Genomic DNA, 18,184 nt, shown 5'->3' with positions numbered 1-18,184 from the left:
AAAATCTCTGTTCAAGAAGTGTTTAGTCTGACACAGTTCCCTCCAAAGCCCTGGAGAGATGCTAGAAATACTCGCATGAGGATAATGCATGAATGAAAAAGACCTACTAAAATCCTGTTTCCAAACTATGGTTCGTATCATTTTGTTTCAACACACATATGCACTGCAACCACTGAAACTTCAATACAGTGTATTGTACTACTGTCTCAGCACATTCTTATTGGATGACACTTTATATGAACACGTGTGAAATCTGTACCAGAAGACTCATCTGTCACACATCTCCTGTATATCAAGGATTGTTCTGCAGTTGCTTATGTTCTTTACAAAATAAAATAAAATAAAATAAAATACTGACGACAGGACACTAATAAGGATATTTGATCTGATTTAAATGGCAATTGCTTGCTCGGCTATTTTACTAATTAGTGATAACTGTAACCTCTAACCAAAAATAGTTGCTACCTGATATTTGATCAAGGAGTTGTAGTCCTCCTACTGTTTTATCAGGTTCTTTCCTGCTGTTCTCCAGGTAAGTGTTTTTCTTTTTTTTTCTTAAATAAATAAATAAAGTCCACAACATGTCCAGCCTGACAAAAATCAGGATTGAGCCTCCTCTGCTGCACTCCACGTCTCACTGCAATTTCCTTCTGAATCAAGTCTTTCTACTGAAACTCCTGGCTTAACCTGTCAGGTCTCAGGATCAATCCAACCTGTATCATTCAAACTTTCTGTACTTTTGCAGTAACCTCTTCAGAACTCCAAATAAGTCAGGTATACACTGTACGATTTCTTGTTTTGACATACTAGCTTTCCCATATTGTAATTCAGATCAGTGCATTTCAATCTAGTCACAACCACGTTGTCTATTCATATTGCTTCTGCATTATGGAAGCAAACAACGTGAGTAGAAAAGGAGGCTCCATCAACAGCCCAATTCCTAAATTTAGCTCCCCTGTCTCTTTTCAATCACAGCTTTTCAAGGGTAAGCTGTATTATCTCACAATGATTCTTCACATACATCACATCCCTCCACAAGACTTAGGGAATCCTGACAGCATTGTACCCAGGCAGTCTCTGAGCTCCCCATGAAAGTGGTCTATGGCTGCTTTATTCAAAAGGTAAAGAAATATGTTCTGTGGATCTTCGCCCTGGCAAAAAACTTAGTGTAAGCAGAAGGTCTAGAGAATCATAAGAAAGACTGCTCTGTCTTGAAATTCATAATCATGAAACAGAAAGAGTAACAGTTCCTTATGTTCTTTATTCCCCAACACAGAATTGTTTTGTCAGGTCCAACCCAATCCAAAGTGGCTATTTTTCCTTCAGAGATGTATATTTCTCCTCATATGCGGTTTATGCTGCATATCTATATATTTCCAAAGAGTATTTACACCAAATCGAACTGAAAAAAGCACATTACTGAAAAAATTACAAAATATCCTTCCTTGTTTAAATAATTCATTACAATTTATCTCAGCAATGATGTTAACCTCTGCGGTCCTTTAAGGAAACTGGAAAGGCATTAATAAAGAACCAAGCAGGTTCAGAAGGGAGAGGGATAAAAATGAACACTGCATTGGCCTGTCACCATGACCCATTTGTATCTTTTTATTCTTTTTCTCTAGTAATTCCTCTTATTTCATAATATATGGTTATTTTACATTGTTCTTTTAAAGGGAAGAGGTCCAAAGAAATAAATTTTCTAGTTTATTTCTTAAATAAAATTAAACGCAAATACATACAAATTCGAAAGAACACGTAATCAGATAAACATCTCTTATCACGTCTTCATGTCTTTCTAAAGGTTTAAATGTTAAAATGCCCACAATGTTACAATGTTGGTTCTATATACACAGCAAATGTTTCTCACTCAGAACAACCAATCTCTCAGAAGAGTAATGTATATTCCAGATTCTCTCAGTTTTCATTAGTACACTATCTCAATTTCTCCAGGGAAATTATCTTTGAACAACATATCACTCTGCCCTTGGAACCATCAAAATGACATTTGACAAAACTGTGGAAGGCTTGTAAGTTAAATTTAAAGCTCCGTTAAACCTTGCTTTGCACATTGCATGGAGCTTTAGCCTTCCACAGACACAGTTAGGAAGGCCAACAACAGAAGCTGGTGGGAAAATTTCCAGAACTACACCATCTCCTGTTTACCTACAGGCAGAAAAGTTTGGAAAGCATATAACCTGTCATAAACTAAACAAAAAAAATGTTACTGATTATTGTGCTCAGAGCTCTTCTTATCATATAAGTAGATTGATATATATCAAATATATATATATTATTTTTATGTCAATGTATTTTTCTTGTTTGCCAATGGTATCAATAGCTCATTGTGTTATAAAAGCACTACAGCATTTTTCTAATCATTCTAATCATGAATAAAATGACAGCTAAGAACATATTGATTAGAAGAAATTAATTAAACAGATCTGTTTCTTAAGTTTGATCTTAATGATGTTTCAAGCTGCAAAAACTTAACACTTCACTGAAATACTACAATAAACTCTAATCATACGCTACAACTTTTCTAGGACTCCAGGGATGAAAGTTGGCAGGGTTATGAGGACAGTTTGCTTCAGAAAGGTCAGCTGGTTTTTTAGGTCAATAAAACATAACAGAAATTGCACCTCCAACTGCTGAACAAATGTTTCTGCATACCAATCATTGAATTCCAGTGAAATCAACCATAATGACAACTGCATAGCATAGTATCTTTCTTTAAGCTCTCTCTGGCTAGGGAGATTTTCAATAAACGTTGAATATGATAGAAATTATAGAAATGAAACTCTGATAGAAATGTCAGAGCGATCACATTCAGACAGTAACTCCACCATAGCTAGATCCAGAGTAAATGCATTTAATTACTTTCCAGCAGAATTAAAGATGCTGGAAATAAATGGTTTCAATATTTTTTATAATTCAGGTGTAATAAAGTTGTATTCAAGCACATTAAAACATGCTTGTAGTAGACAAACAATAAAAAGAAAGTGTTCATCCGATTCATTATTGCAATTGATAAGACTCAAATTTCAGAAACAGAACTTCCAGCTGGAAACTAAGTTGTGAGTGCAATGTATATTAAAGCACATCAGGAAAAAAAGCCTTGTCTCATCAATGTTTTAGTAGTGAGCCATTTTTTGCCGTATGGTCTGAAGGCATTCACATCAGAAACTCCTCTGACATGGTTGAATTGTAAAACATGAACTGTACTTGGTTTTGAGATCAAGATACGAAGTCTCTCCCAAACTGGTGAGCTCTGCTTCTATATGAACTGAGAATAATGCCACTCAAAAAGTAGGCATTCCTATAAAAAGTCTGAAAACTTCAGAGCCGAGCACATTATAAAGGTATATTGGAGATTTGCCATGATTCCAGCCATATGTGCTGCATGGCAACATGATACCTGAAATCATTTCTGCAAATGCAAAACCTAGGATACCTGAAATCTGCCTAGACAGCCTTTGCAGCATACACCCTCCTTTACACTCTAATCCAATTGGTCTGTGAAAAAGTAAACAAATTCTACCTTGATAATGATTGAAAACCAGGTCTGTTTCTGCCTAAATCAAAGCAACTTCAGTACAGGAAACAAAACTTAGCTGCACCTTAGCCATGTCACATTTTGATATTAATAAAATCTTAGACCATTAACGTGTATTGTGGTAAATAATTTCTCAATTTATACTAAGTAAAACAAGAAAGAAAAAATAATAAATCTTCTTTTCATTCTTCAGATCTCAGCTAAGAGAATAAAAAAATATGTTCACCCTCTCTGATTCACTGTTTGATACAATCTCATTATCTTAATGTTTGAGGCCTGGTTTAATATTTCTTAATACTCAGATTATTATGACAGTGCTTCAGTGTGAGAACTATTTTGCTTCCAAAAGCACCACAAGAGTGTACGGTTGCCTTGACAGAACCAGCAACTCTGCTTGGTAGAAATGAAGCATGTGCACAAAAGTCCCTGAAACATTTCTCATCTCTCTATTTGAAAACCAAATACACCTGCATTTTAATAGCAAGAGAGAGAAAGTTCAGTTCATTTTCTAATAGACTAGATCTGAGGTCTCCTGATAGCTCTTGCAACACTGTTCAATTTAGTAAGCAACAATTTAGGGGTTCTCTGTACTGCAGCAGAACTCTGTATAACTTGGGGAAAAAAAAAAAAAAATCGGTAAAGCTGAAGATTTCATTCACATTGAAGCCAACAGAAAGACTCCCCAGGAGCAGAGGACCTGTTCAGGCTATGAGAACATTACCAAATAATTTAAACATTACTCAAAAACAGTGCAGAAGCACACTTGCAAAACTAATCTAAAACCTCAGAGAAAGAAAAATGTGTATCTGATTAGATCATGCTACATACAAACCCAGCACACAAAGTATATACTCACATACACCTCCCTTCAAGTTTATTCTGGTTCAGAATCTGGCCAACACAAATTGCTAAAAGTTTCTGAACTAGCAGCTGAACCACTCCAACCTGTCCTATTATGTTTGCAATAATAGTAAAAGTGGTGACAGTAAAGTATAAGTCTCTAATTGTAAGCATACATCTCTCTGTATATTCTTGTTATTGTTCAATTCGTTATTCCTTGAGTTGGGCTGTCTACAAAAAATTTATTCCCGCTGTTGAACTCCTAAACAAAAATAAGAAGAGAAAAGGAGAAAAGAGAAAAGAAGAGAGAAGAAGGGAGAAGGGAGATGGGAGAAGAAAAAAATCATCTTTTTTCTTCTGAACGAAAAAAAAAATCTTTACACAAAAACAACATATAAGTTTAATATGTTGTTAATACGTATTTTTTTCTTACAAACTTTTGAGAAAAGCATTCCTTTACCATGAAGTTTCTGATCTAGAAATGGAATGACCAAAAGCTTCAAATCAGAATCAAGTATGAGGGGAAAAAAAAAGGGGGGGGGGGGGGGGGCGCGAACGGCAAACAGAAGTTATTGATACGGAATCAAAATGACCAAATAAATTAAGCATCAATGAAAACCTTGGTCATGGAAGGACCAATTAAACAGGAGAGCAGAAAATACTGACCTGGAAGTCAAGCTGGTTGGAGTAGGGATGAAAGCAGCAGTTTGGAGAAAAACAGATAGGGAGAGAGACAGCAAAAGAGAATAAAGGGAGGAACACATTAGTTCTGTAACAATATAACAAGCAGATGTTATATCAGTAAATTTTATTCAGAAACAAAAAAAGAAAGAAAGAAAGAAAAGGAAAAGGAAAGCAAAAAGAAAAATAAAATTTCTGCACAGAGCATAACTTTGCTGTACACTGAACACAACGGATATTTTAAAGTAAATGGCACCTTGTCATTGTGGACTGTCGAACACCACCCATATTTATAACCATTTTAATGTATACACATACCAACATGGAACAAACAGATTAGCTGTTTACTGGTAGTGTTTGCTGCCACACAAATGTCTCCATACCATGAAGTCTTTTTGAGGCCACCAGGGGTTTGAACACTTATATTCACCAAGTCTTCTCACGAAAGCCAAAAGAGTGAAATAATTTGGCAGCTTGTTAAAGACGTTATTTAGACGTTCACCCCTCTCCACCACCCCCAGGAAAGAGTCTTTTTTAAAGCTGACAGGTTTTTTTTTTATTTTTTTTTCTGGTCTGAAGAATAAGGCTAATTCTTCATTACTGAAAATATCCTGGTGCTTGATCATGTATTTTTCAAAAATATCGACCATTCTTTCAATTAAGTATGAAAAAAAACTGCCTTATATCAAGCTAGACTAATCCTTGGAGATGTCACTGGTGCACAATTTTTCACTCATACGTGAAAAGTACTTTTTTTTCTTTAAGCCTGAAAATACTTTCTTTGAACACCTTTTTTACACATGCTGTTTTCAAGTTTCTGCAATGAATTTTCAGTGCTGAGTGAACTTACTATTTTCATCAGAATTCAAATCCAAGGGAATTCAGAATAAATTAATTATAGTGTGAATATCCCAAAGCCTTAAATGCACATTTACAGTGCTATTACCCAAAACTTATGAGCACACATGGTAAATAACTATACAGACATACTGAAAAATGTGATCTTGAACATGAAATCTATTCAATAAAAACCTGAAAGCCCCTAAACAAAGATGTTCTGCTTCAAATAATCAGGATGTTCCCATTTACAGTGCAAAATGTACAATCTATGGCAACGCCTATGAGCAAGAACTAGATTAAGGGCTTTTTCATTACCTGTTTGAAAGAGAACTACTGCAAAAAACATAATTCAGGCCACGTACTAATGGGGTCCCTTTTTTCTCTCCTTTCTCTCTGCTTACTATTCAGCCATCTAGTCTGTGCTAGATGACACATCCCTGACACTGTCTACAAAATTACACTGCATTTTAAAATCAAACTGTTTTTGTCTCATAGATAAAACAGTATTTTTAAATTAACTTTCGTTAATATACATATTCTTATAGGCTTTGCTAAGAAGCTACACTAAATCAAGCAAATGACTGACCAGCTAATGTGATGCTGGAGAAAACCAGAGCAAGCTTTTGCATTCTACTCTATATATTTTCTCAACCTCCATCATCAAGCTCCAGCATTCCACTCTTAAACCAGCAACACTCTGATTATCTGTTACCAGACAGGTTCGTTCAGAGCCAATGTTCTCTGAGGAAGCAGGTAACACATTAGTCCTTCCCTAACTCTTATTTCAGCCTTTGCCCAAGCTCCTTCTGAGGATAACTAAAATTAAAAGACCACTGCATCCTAAGCTGAGTCTTGCTGTTAGATAGGCAGTCTGGCCTGTCTAGTAAGGGTGCTCAAAGCAATTGACAACAATGGATACTTAAATATGACTCTGCATGAGAAAGTAATTACTAATCTGGTTCTTTTTCTCTAAATAGACTACTTTCCTGCATGGAACTTATCATTCCATGTAATGCTCTTTAAAACAGAGTCCAGAGAAAGAGCCTGGAATGTTGTTTACAGCATCAGGATCCATGAGCAAAGGCAGCCTCTCCAGTATTTTTAATCCACATACAGTGTCCTGTTTTCTCCCAGTCCTTCTGATTTAATCCAAAGGGCACAATGCAGGCAATGGGGTACCTACGTTTCTTGCATTCTGAGAGTACTTTGTTATTGTCCTCAACCCCTAGGGAAATCACTTTTAATATAAGGAATGTGTTTGCATAGATACCTCTACAATGCTAAGTAAGGTATAGTTAACACAAATGCCATGCACATGGGTTGCTAACAGCATACTGTTCCTGTAAGAGCAAAAGACTATGAGGAATAACCTGGTTCTGAGGCCTGAACTCGTCCATGCAGGTGCAGGCAGCCATATGTCATAATCAGACTCATGAATCTGTCAAGCCACACCTTAAAAGTAGTTAGGTTTCTCATTCCTTTTTTTTCATTTAGCAAGTTGTTTCAGAGCCTTCCTTCCTCTGAAAATTAGAAAGCTTTCTATCCTTTCTTTCCCTTTTCAGACTAAATTTATTAATGGATAGTTCATATCCATTGAATTAGGTGCTAACACTCGTCTTTTACTTAAATCACCCTTCTTCCACTGCAGGGCTTACCCATTCACATATTCACAGAGAACACCCATCTCTACTGAGCCTGTTTTGCTAGGGAAATAAACCAGTGCTTAAGTTTAGACTCCTCTGACACCAGTACTCCATTTGCCTAATTATCCTACCAGCCCTCTCTGCACCTGTTTCCAGTTTCTATTCAACTTCCTTGAATATGACTGATGAGAAGTATACAGCAGTGTTCCATGTGGGGTCTTGCAACTGCTTGATGACATTACTACTTTCCTATCATTACGGTAAACATTTATTCTGACATATCAGGATTCACTCCTCATTATTTAGATGGCTCATAACAACACCGCCATAAGCAAATCTATCTACTCTCTCTTTTCCTCAATTGTATCAAGGATTATCCTTAGTGTACAGCTGGCAATTTTACTGGTCCTAACTTCATAGTCATGCATTTTAAACTATTATATATCACTTAAATTAATTTCATTATTTAAACTCCCCAGCATACTTCACAAATAATAATACTTTTCATTCTAACACTGCTAATAAAAGCATTAAACAACATACTTGCTCCATTCTGACAGTTTTCTCAGCTGCAATATCTCCATTTGGCTATGCCCTTCACATTAAAATTTAAGTTGATTGCTATCTTGCCCAGTTGTATTTACATTATCAAAAAAAAAAGATACCACATTTCCTTAATCAATAAAACCAAAGAAAGTTTACTGAAAGTGCAGCATGCCACAATATATTGCATTTTATTTTAACTTGGTCTCATTATAAACAGATAAATCATGGAAGATATAATAGAAGTTATCAAACAGCATTAGTAGAAGAGGACAAAGTGGTTCTCCTACGTAGTAGTAGTAAGGAATTATAAAATACAAAATACTTTTGTACATATGTAATAATTTAAGAAACAGACCTACATGTTTGTATATATGAGGAACAGCATGAATCATGAATCTTAAGTGATGCAACTCAGTAGTGTGATAGTTTCTGAGGCAAGAAAATCATATTAAAACCAAGAGAATGATCATTCAGATAAAATCTTCTTCAGTATTATTAACGTTCATCTGCCAAATAGTATGCAACTCTAAATTTAATTCCTCGTATCTAGAAACAGATATTTCTGCCTTTGAGTATTTGAAACTCAATGATATATTCAGCTTTTCTGTATGAAAGTAATTCATGATCTTGTTTTCATTTTTAATTGATTTTGTAGATGATAACATTATCACAAATATGTATTTTCTTTTCAGATGAACTGATTTTATACAAGGACACCCCATGCTGCTGATGAATTTATATGTGAATATATGAAATATCATGAAGATATCATAGTTTGCAATACTCTTAATTATAGCTCTCTTAGGAATTTGTTTATAAATGTTGAGAATTTATGTTGTTGCAATTATCTTGAAATGTAAAAATGATGGCAGAGCAGTGAACATGGATTCCATCAAGCTATTAACCAACAAATATATTACAAAAGAACATTCATTTTCCTACAAAACACCAGACAAGCCTTGCATCTGTTACAAGTAATGTTGAAGATATGCTGTTTCTGAGCAGCAAAAAAATAGAATGGGAAAAAGTAAGGAGAGAAAATAGCAATACAGAGCACATTATATGAATTTAAAAACAGCAGGACAAGAAGGAAATAACATTTTCAAATATGTTTCTGTTAAAGTTTCACAATGCCTTACCCCCATAAAGTGGGTAAACTGAGCTTTGGCTCCACCTCTTCCCTTCAATAATGAGCCAATCAAGTAGTCATTAAAATCAGAAAAAGTAGTAGCACTTCATAAAATGTTACAGTAATTTACACTTCGCCTAACCCCCTAGAAAGGGGAATTTCAACATCAAAATTCCCTGTCTAGGGACACCAACAGGTGGCACAGTTATACAAAGATTTAGATCTTTGGCCAATATTTTTCAAAAATGAGGAAGAGGGAGGGAAAATAACTTAAATTTTAGAGAAACCCAAGGTGAGCCTGATTAATAGGAAGAGTTAGATACTCACTGTCTAAAAATATTCCCCTATTACAACTTTATATTGCTGACAGTTTGCTAGGCTTGCTGTACCAAACAACCACTTTGTGTGTGTGTTCATGCATGGTGGAAAGTAGCTTTAAGACTTTATTACCAAGTAAATGCAATAATGATTTAACTCCTGTTGATGCAATCAATAACAGGTAATTTCTATGGTCATCTTTTTTTTTTTTTTCCTATTTTTCCTATTTTACAATAGCATATACCATATATATAAGAATTCTGAATTAATCTTGGAAGCTGTATATTATGTTAAATCATGTGAGAAACTAAATTACAGTTGAAAGAATTCACAAAGAAATCTTAGAGCAGGATAAGTGTAGAAAATAACAATAAACCTTCCTTGTCTGGTCATACCAAAGACAATTTATTGTAAGCATTACAGAAGCTCTTAAAGGTTTGTAGCATAGCTTTACTTCTACATCAAATTCCAAGTACAGCATAACCTCTCAGCCTACAAAAAATCTCTTAAGATTATTCTCTTGAACTAAAGTTTAGCATGCCTACTAGTGCATCTAGAGTCACACAATAATTCAGTAGGTTTTAGAGCCCTATGAAGGTATCAGCTACCATTCCTGTAAAGAATACAGTATCAGGCTGCACCAGCTTGCTCACACCTGGAGTCACCATATTACAAGCCTAGGTCTGTAATTGCCCCTACAGTACACACAGCAGTGGATGGAATAAGCAGCACTTTCATGCCCACACAGATCCACTGTGTTATCTTTTTCCAATATGCTGCTTCAGGATGTTGAAAAGTTTAGGCAGAACTCACGTTCATGGTGTCCAAGTGACCACTCTTCTTTAATACCTTCCTCCAGTATCTACTTTACACACTAAAATCCAAGCAAATACCAGAGTATTCTAAACACCTCCTGATGTGATGAGAGAAGTAATCGCTACGTTTGTCTTCATGTAAACAACTGATTACATGTCAAGTACAAATCTTTATTTATCACTTTAAATTTGAGGTCTCTATTCTCGTGGCACATTGATTGATAACTACATACCATTCCTTATTATTATTAAATCAAACCTGTGCCAAACGTCTTCAGAGAAAGGTAGGTTTTGGTAACAGAACTGTGGAGGTTGATAAGTCATCATCAATAGGAGACATTCTACAAAGCTTCCTTTCCAAGGTGATTTCCTTTCCAATATTTCTGACAGATCTTCCTGTTTCGTGGTAATTCTCCCTAACAGGACAGAGCAGTGCTATGTCTTGACGGGAACTATAACAATAATCAGAAGATCTCTTAAACCTCAATTTTGGCACCATGAAACCACTTTTCTTCCAACTTGATTACTAGAAGACAGTATGCAAAATATTTGAAAAAGTAAAATTCCTTCTTTCATTTACCTAAGAGTGCTTAGGAGTACAGAAAGAGAACAAAGAATTCAGAAACACAGAAATTTCTTATCAAACAAATGGCAACATTATCTATAGAAGAAGCTTCCCAGATTATTTAATTACAAAAAAGAGCATGAGACAAATTGACCCCAAAACCATTCTATCTCCGTTAAGGAAAGACCATACAACCTTCCCACAATTAAGGGAAAAAAAAATGGTCAACATCAGAAAATACTCATCTGAAGAAGGCAACCATTTCTCAGAACCACTAAGAAATACTGACAGCACAAGACCAGAAATAATTACCAATGCTTTTCAGGACCTCTTAGAACTAGCGATCCCGTTTGCATTGAAGAAACATGTGGGGACAGCTTTGATTTACCCATTACTAGAAAGACGAGGGTGTTGCCCTAACAGGAGGGCTGTCACTGTAAATTGTATATGGCTTTTCCTATGTACGTTCCTTTTATGGAGACTACAAAAAAATTGGAAACCTTAAATTGTTCCAAAGTCATCAGAAAGGAGATGTGATTCTTAAGTATCAATCTTTTTCATTTCTGATACAATTTTACAAAACATCACAAATGCACTGTTAAAAACATATATTCTACCCTCAACTTCTCTTCTCTTTAGTGAAGATCAAGTAAATAAAAATGCCACTCAATGGAAAACAAATAATACAAAAATTACCTTTCTAACTCAGCAATTTTCTTATCTTTGTCATTCTTCTCATTCTCTACTTCCTTGAGTATTTCTAGAAGTCTCTCAACCTCAGCCTGAGCTTTGCCACATTCTTCTCTATAGTATGATGCCTCTTTGTCAAGCTGTTTCATTCTGTCTGCAAATTCTGGGTTCATCCGTGCCTCCTCTTCAGCCTCAAGAGCCTTCAGAATCAATATTAAAAAAATAATAATAATAAATAATAATAATAATATCAGTAATTTATATAGCTTTAAGAGCTTCACTTCTTCAGTCTTGGAGTTAAAATTTTCATTAAAAAGGATTATAGGTATTTCTGTCAGATAATATTTTTCTACAGAAATTTTATAAAAAGGAATTCAAGTACCCTTGCAGTCTAAAATTACTTTCAAATGCTATCTTACCAAAGCTTCATCCTGAAGAGGGAGGGCATTTATTAAACAAAGAGTGGTGTTTGGTTGGTTGTTTTTTTGTTTTGTTTTGTTTCTTATTAACATGATCACAGTTTAAGGCTGTTGTTTTGTTGTTTTAATTTTAAAAAATCACCTTGTAATTCATTTAATTCACTTCACGCTTTTTAAGTCTTTCAAATATATAGACAATCTTTCTCCATACATGTACGCTTTTTCCATGAGCATACACATATATATACATATATATATATGTATATACATATTGTAATCTGTATCACCAGATGTTTCAAATACAGCCTGATACTAAGAATATAAAAGTAAGAAATGGTTTATATGCAGTGCTGTTTTCAAAAGACAAACCAATGAACTAAAAAGTTTCCTTCAGCAGACATTTACCAAATAATCCTTTTTATTTTTTTTTTTAATTTTACTTATTTATTCCCTTATCATGAATACTTAGCCTGAAATGTCAGAAGAACAAGCTCATTGGTGACAATGGCACAAACCTGGCAAACACATGCATGGATGGGTGGCAGTTTCACAGACAAGAACAAACGCAATGAACACAACAACAGTGCAGAGCCCAATCTTACTCCCATCAAATCTAATGGCAAAAACCCAATTAACATCAATGGGAGCATGATCAGGCATCAAGTGCTTCAAACTGTTGGCTGGAATAATCACAGACAGATGGAAACAACAACGCACTGCAATGCTTAGCCTACCCCTTGCTTCCCATTATTCCTAATTGGCATCTTGAAAGAGCAGGCAAGGAAAAAACAAGTAGTTTAATGCAGTGCACATTAAACATAGAAAATTCAGATAACATTTTTTAATATACAAAAATTTTACAGAAATTTAGGATATTTAGAACTGAAAGTCCTCCAACTATCTTATTATGCAGAAAAAAATTGGGATTATCTTCTTAATTTCAGGGAATAGACAATGCAAGCAAACAATGGAAGAAATGCTGGTCAAAATGAAACATGCATGTTTTGGAAAGAATTAATATAAAATACAGCTATTAGAAGGTTCATATTCTTTGCAATGGTTACAATTTTCTGTATAAATAAATAACAAGTCTGGGTTTAGTATAAATACAACAGCTAAAAAAATGAAATTACTGGAAAGAAACTTAGGAATTTTATTTGTAACATATCATTTAAGCATGAGGATAGTAAGAAAAAGACAGAAGATTTCATATTTTATTTATCCCACTGTGAGATTTTTAATCAGAAGGAATATTTAGTTACCAATACAGGAGAACCCATAACAGGAATCACCATAACAGGAGAAGCCGACAAAACTTACTAGCCTTGCTCTTCGAATGTTCCAATGTTGCTCTTCAAATGTTCTATTTGGGATGCTCCAGCCCTTATACAGGAGTTTCCTAACAGAGCTCATTTCAAGGTAATACCCACAGAGATGTTAGCAAGAGATTCATTTTCATCCTCCTATATCTCCCTGCTTTAATATTAAAGTTTGATTTCTTTTATGCTGAGTTTTAGCTGTGTCAAGAAATATACTTTCAGCTAGCTATGTAATTTTTTTAATTAAAAGCAATATGCAGACTGCCAAATTATTTGAGACACTGGGTACCATTTCCAATCTGCACACTACTTTCATTTTCCACCAGTTCTATTAAGAAATTAGACAATATTTTACCTCTCCAAAATGGGACCTAAGTGTTCTTTCACAAAGAATAAACAAGTGAAGGAGAAAAATAATTCCAAATGTTGGTAAAGGTAAATTTACTCAAAAAAAAAAAACCAAAAAACACTCCTGTCTTTAAAATACTAGCAAACCTATGCAAAAAGCATTTTGTTCCATATTGCTCTTCAGATTCCTCCACATCTCTTAAGGGTAAGAATAGAATTTCAGTTCCACTCTAAAGCTATCGCCATTTCATATTCTTCCCTGTCACTTTCCCTTTCTGTTCCTTTCAATGCATAAGATGCTTATTTGCCAACTTTGGTTCCATCATTTCATAAACAGGCAGAACATCCACCTTTCTGCCTCTAGCCTGCCTTTGCGGCTCCAAAATGCACTGAACAAATCATCTACTGAACAGCTCATAACTAAAACATAACCTGAAACAATAGATATAAATTATATTTTCCAGTTTAGCCTTATAATCCTTGCATAATAACATGCTAAAGAAACTGATGTTAAATTGCAAAAGTATTTTCAATTCTTCTGCTTTCTCTGGTGTTTATAGCATTCCATATTTGTGGGATGTGTTTTTGGAAACTTCCCTACCACAAACTTGGCCATTTCCCTATAGTTCTCAAAATGAAGTAGAACCTATAAGATACGATTTACTCCAAATGATTTAGTATCCAACCTCAACAGGGGTTTGACATGCAGCACAATTATCCATAATGTCATATATAAACCAGTATAAGCATTCATTACAGAGGGAAGAATAAGATTATTCAGAAAGAGAGAGAGAAATGATTTTAGCATTAAAAATGACCAATTAAGTTGGTTGCACTTCCTATAGAGTATTTTTGGACTATTTACACAAACAAGAGTTGTTTGTTTGCATAAAGGAGGCAGGAATCAGACTTCTACAAGGGTATTGCCTTAAAGGAGGAGGAAAACAAAGTTAGTAAAATATGGATAGCAAGAACGTGAAACATTTTTTTTAAAGGAGCTTTCCCTTAAAGGAAATCCTCATGTTGCTGACAAAGCTGCTGGTACTATAATTGACCAGACAACAAAATAAAATCCATATGACAGTGCCAGGATAAAGGTATAGAATTACTTATAAGATACTTAATATATTTGATTTGCAAGATGTGTTTGGATTTGTACGAGGCACTTTTTTTTTTTTTTAATTCTTATATGAAGATCAGGGATGGTTTGTTTCCAGATGGAACTGGACTTCTGAGGTCAGTAGGCCCAACATAGCCAACTGTTGCAGCTCAACTGACATTGACCCTGCTCCCAACCAGGCAGGCTAAATGTGGGAGTCAGGCTTGAATCACTCCTAATCAGAAGATGTATGTTTAATTGCATGCATCAGAAAGTCCCCATCACTTGCAGTTCTCCTCTCTTACACCTATCCTATTTCTATTTCCATCCTCCTTTTTCTTCCCAGGTTCTCTGTTTTCCTGGGGAGAATACATTTTCTATTTTTATGGGGAAGAGTAACTTGTATCATGAGCACCTTTCTGCAGCCAGGTAGTTGATCTATTAATCTGTATTTTTAATGCTTACATGTGCAGATTAGACATAGGAAACACAATCCAAAATTTCAATTTTCACACTGGTCTTATGGTCTTTCGTCTGTCATCTTGTGACTATGTTGTATATTACTTTTCCAATTCAATAAAAATAGCATATCACTAAGAATTTCACTAATTCTTACAGTACGTATATATCTGTTCTGATATTTGCCTAAGTACTACAAATATTGTAGAATTAAAGCAATATGTCCTCATGTAAACAGCAAATTTCCTATAGGAAAACAATAATAGTATGGCACAAACATATAACATGAATTACTTAGTGAGTTAAAATTTTATGGTACAACCATGCATGCATTATTCTGCATAACAGAAATGGATGGATTTCATTTTTAAAGCTTCAGACACACACACAGAAATCAACTGAGTGTTAAATAAATTTAAATGAAACGACTGAATTTACATGCAAGAAATTACTTTTTAAGATCCTTCAAATCTTATTACTTTCAGTAATAAACTAATAAAAAAATGGTCACTATTTTTGTAGTCTGCTTAAAATTCAGGTTATTTATTTATTTAACTTCAGGGGCTGCTATAAGCAATTTAAAGTAGATTCTACAAGTGCCTTAAATTTTAATTTGACATTGCTCTCACGAAGCATATGGAAAATAAGTCTTTACTATTGAGAAAAAGGTATGTCATTACATTTTCATTACAGGACAAAAACAATCATGTAACTTGTAGTTAACTTTGCACAAGAATTCACTGGGTATTTAAAACGTTCAACTTTCAAAGCAAACATGAATAAAAATGCACCCAATTTTGTTCCCATCTTATTCACACAGGCAAATACATTGTGAAATCATTCACTACAGAGTATGCAGGATTTGCACCTCTTCCACATATTCTCCACTTCAGTACTCTAATGGTATAATGCATATAAGAACAAAACATTTCCATCCATTGCTGAATGTTAAAAACATTGGATTCAGCATTGAAAGAAAGTCTTGAAGCCAATACTTTTCTGACAAGGTAGAAACAACAAATTCCACCAAAAAAAAAAAGTTATGTTATTACCGTATGGGCTAAAAGAGGTCCACTCAGAGATTGACTGTTATTTCTCTGACACATTTAAACAAAAGAACGTTAAAACTTCAGTATACTGCAATCCATTTTTATGACTCTTAAATGAAAAAAAAAAAAAGAAAAAAACATTCTGTTAAATTAAGACGCATAATGTACAAACAAGTTGTTTCAGGATCTGGTATTAATGCCATATTAAAAAAAAAAAGGGTGAAAACTTGGACTTGTGAAATTCAAAGAAAATGTCATCAACTTCAGTGAAGTCACAACCTCAATTTCAAGGTGGTTTGGGGGAAGGAGGAGATCATTCTTACACTGTTAAAAGTTGACACTATTATGCATTTAAAAAAAAAAAATTTTCTTTCAACAAAAAAAAAATATTTTTCAATAAAAGTTTATTGAAGAAAACCAGTCTTGAGGATACACTATAATTGCTGTCTGGTACCAAAGGAAAAGGATCTTGCATCCATTATTTCAGAACAGCCACGTTTGTATTTCAGAAAATTAAGCACGAAAGATGGGGGGGGGGGGGAAGTAAACTGGCTGACTTTGGAATACCACAGACAAATAGACTAAGATGGAAAAAACAAATTCCATATAGCAAAGTAACTAATACTGAAATAATGACTGGAAAGCATTTAAGAAAATCAAGAGAAAACTAACACAAAATAGACTCCAGTCTGAAGAGACATGCACAGTAGGAGTGCAAATGATATGAATAGGAATGTAACTACCACAAAGGTGATCTGTGATACAGAAAAAAAAGGTTTTTATAGTTCAAAGGGAAAAGGCCTGACTAGCAACGTGCTAGACAGCAGAAGCGATAATATCAGATCGTATGCTACTTAAAAACGATCCATGACTGGATTAAAAATACAGTTAACCCATAATTTCAAAAGTAAATATGGCATATTTCTTGGGACTCTCTTTTTCTATGCACAAATCATGACATATCTACTACATGGCTAGACTTAGCTATAGGAGACTCCAAAGCTGGAATCCTCGTTCACCATTATTAATGGCAAAATTCTGATTGACTTTGGTGAAGGCAATACTTACCCTAATGTACATTATCATACTGTTTAATAAAACTTATATATTCCTATATATATATAGGTATATACTCCTATAGATAGGAATATATACTCCTCCTATATATACTGTCCCAATTACATGATAATTCCAGGTATGATTACTGTGTAAACTTTAGTTTGTAAATTGCCATTACATTCCAGTTGCATCATTATTTCTGTCCTGTGATGCTCACAGCACATGTTAAATACAACAGTCTCAGCAAAAAAGTGTTCTCTACAAAAAGAATGTTTATTACTGCTCTTCAAACAGAAAAGGGTACGCACTTAAGTCAAAAGGGTAGATATCGTGCGATTAAAGCAGACATTAGCAATAATACTAAACAAGTCAAAGTAATAATATTTGGCTTTTTCAAAAACTGCTGCTTGCATTCATCATTATATATTTCAGTATTTTCTTGGATTAAATACAATCTTTTGATATTCTTAATGTATATAAGCTGAATGTGAACTGAATGTCACTTTTACGTGAGTAAAGTTGGTAAGAATTATTTCAGCCATATGGCCTTTTGAAAATATTACCAGTCACATCCTAGATACTATTGTTCACCTACTCAATTCAGTCACTTATTATAAAATGAGTAAATTAGAAGTTATTTGTTTGAAGGATCAAATAAAGTACTCCACAAGTAGGAATCAAAAAGCAAAGCAAAAAAAAAAAAAAGGCATGCTTCTCTAATGGAGAAGTTGAGGACCTAAAGGCTAGGATCCTTGTGTTTTTCAAGAAATATTATATGCAGTTTAATACATTTCGTATTCTTAAAATGG

At 34.4% G+C, this 18,184-nt stretch overlaps 1 protein-coding gene across 21 annotated transcripts in view; it reads right to left on the bottom strand.

The window, feature by feature from the left end:
• The window catches only part of ERC2 (ELKS/RAB6-interacting/CAST family member 2), a 523,782-nt gene that overhangs the window by 288,102 nt on the left and 217,496 nt on the right, over nucleotides 1-18,184 (bottom strand). For 12 of the 21 annotated variants that reach the window (XR_010834045.1, XM_048047550.2, XM_048047548.2 and 9 more), the window contains 3 exons: nucleotides 12,777-12,806; nucleotides 11,630-11,823; nucleotides 5,063-5,074 (listed from right to left, as the gene is read on the bottom strand). Coding sequence is in view for 20 of the 21 variants with exons in the window: in XM_048047550.2 (XP_047903507.2) it covers nucleotides 5,063-5,074; nucleotides 11,630-11,823; nucleotides 12,777-12,806 (236 nt within the window). In the remaining variant the exon portion in view is untranslated. The remainder of the gene's footprint in view (nucleotides 1-5,062; nucleotides 5,075-11,629; nucleotides 11,824-12,776; nucleotides 12,807-18,184) is intronic. The other 9 variants (XM_048047555.2, XM_048047557.2, XM_067003458.1 and 6 more) reach the window with 3 other exon arrangements.

This window comes from Anser cygnoides, chromosome 10, assembly GCF_040182565.1.
Source record: "Anser cygnoides isolate HZ-2024a breed goose chromosome 10, Taihu_goose_T2T_genome, whole genome shotgun sequence".
Taxonomy (NCBI): Eukaryota; Metazoa; Chordata; class Aves; order Anseriformes; family Anatidae; genus Anser; species Anser cygnoides.
This window is presented reverse-complemented; position numbering and strand designations above follow the sequence as displayed.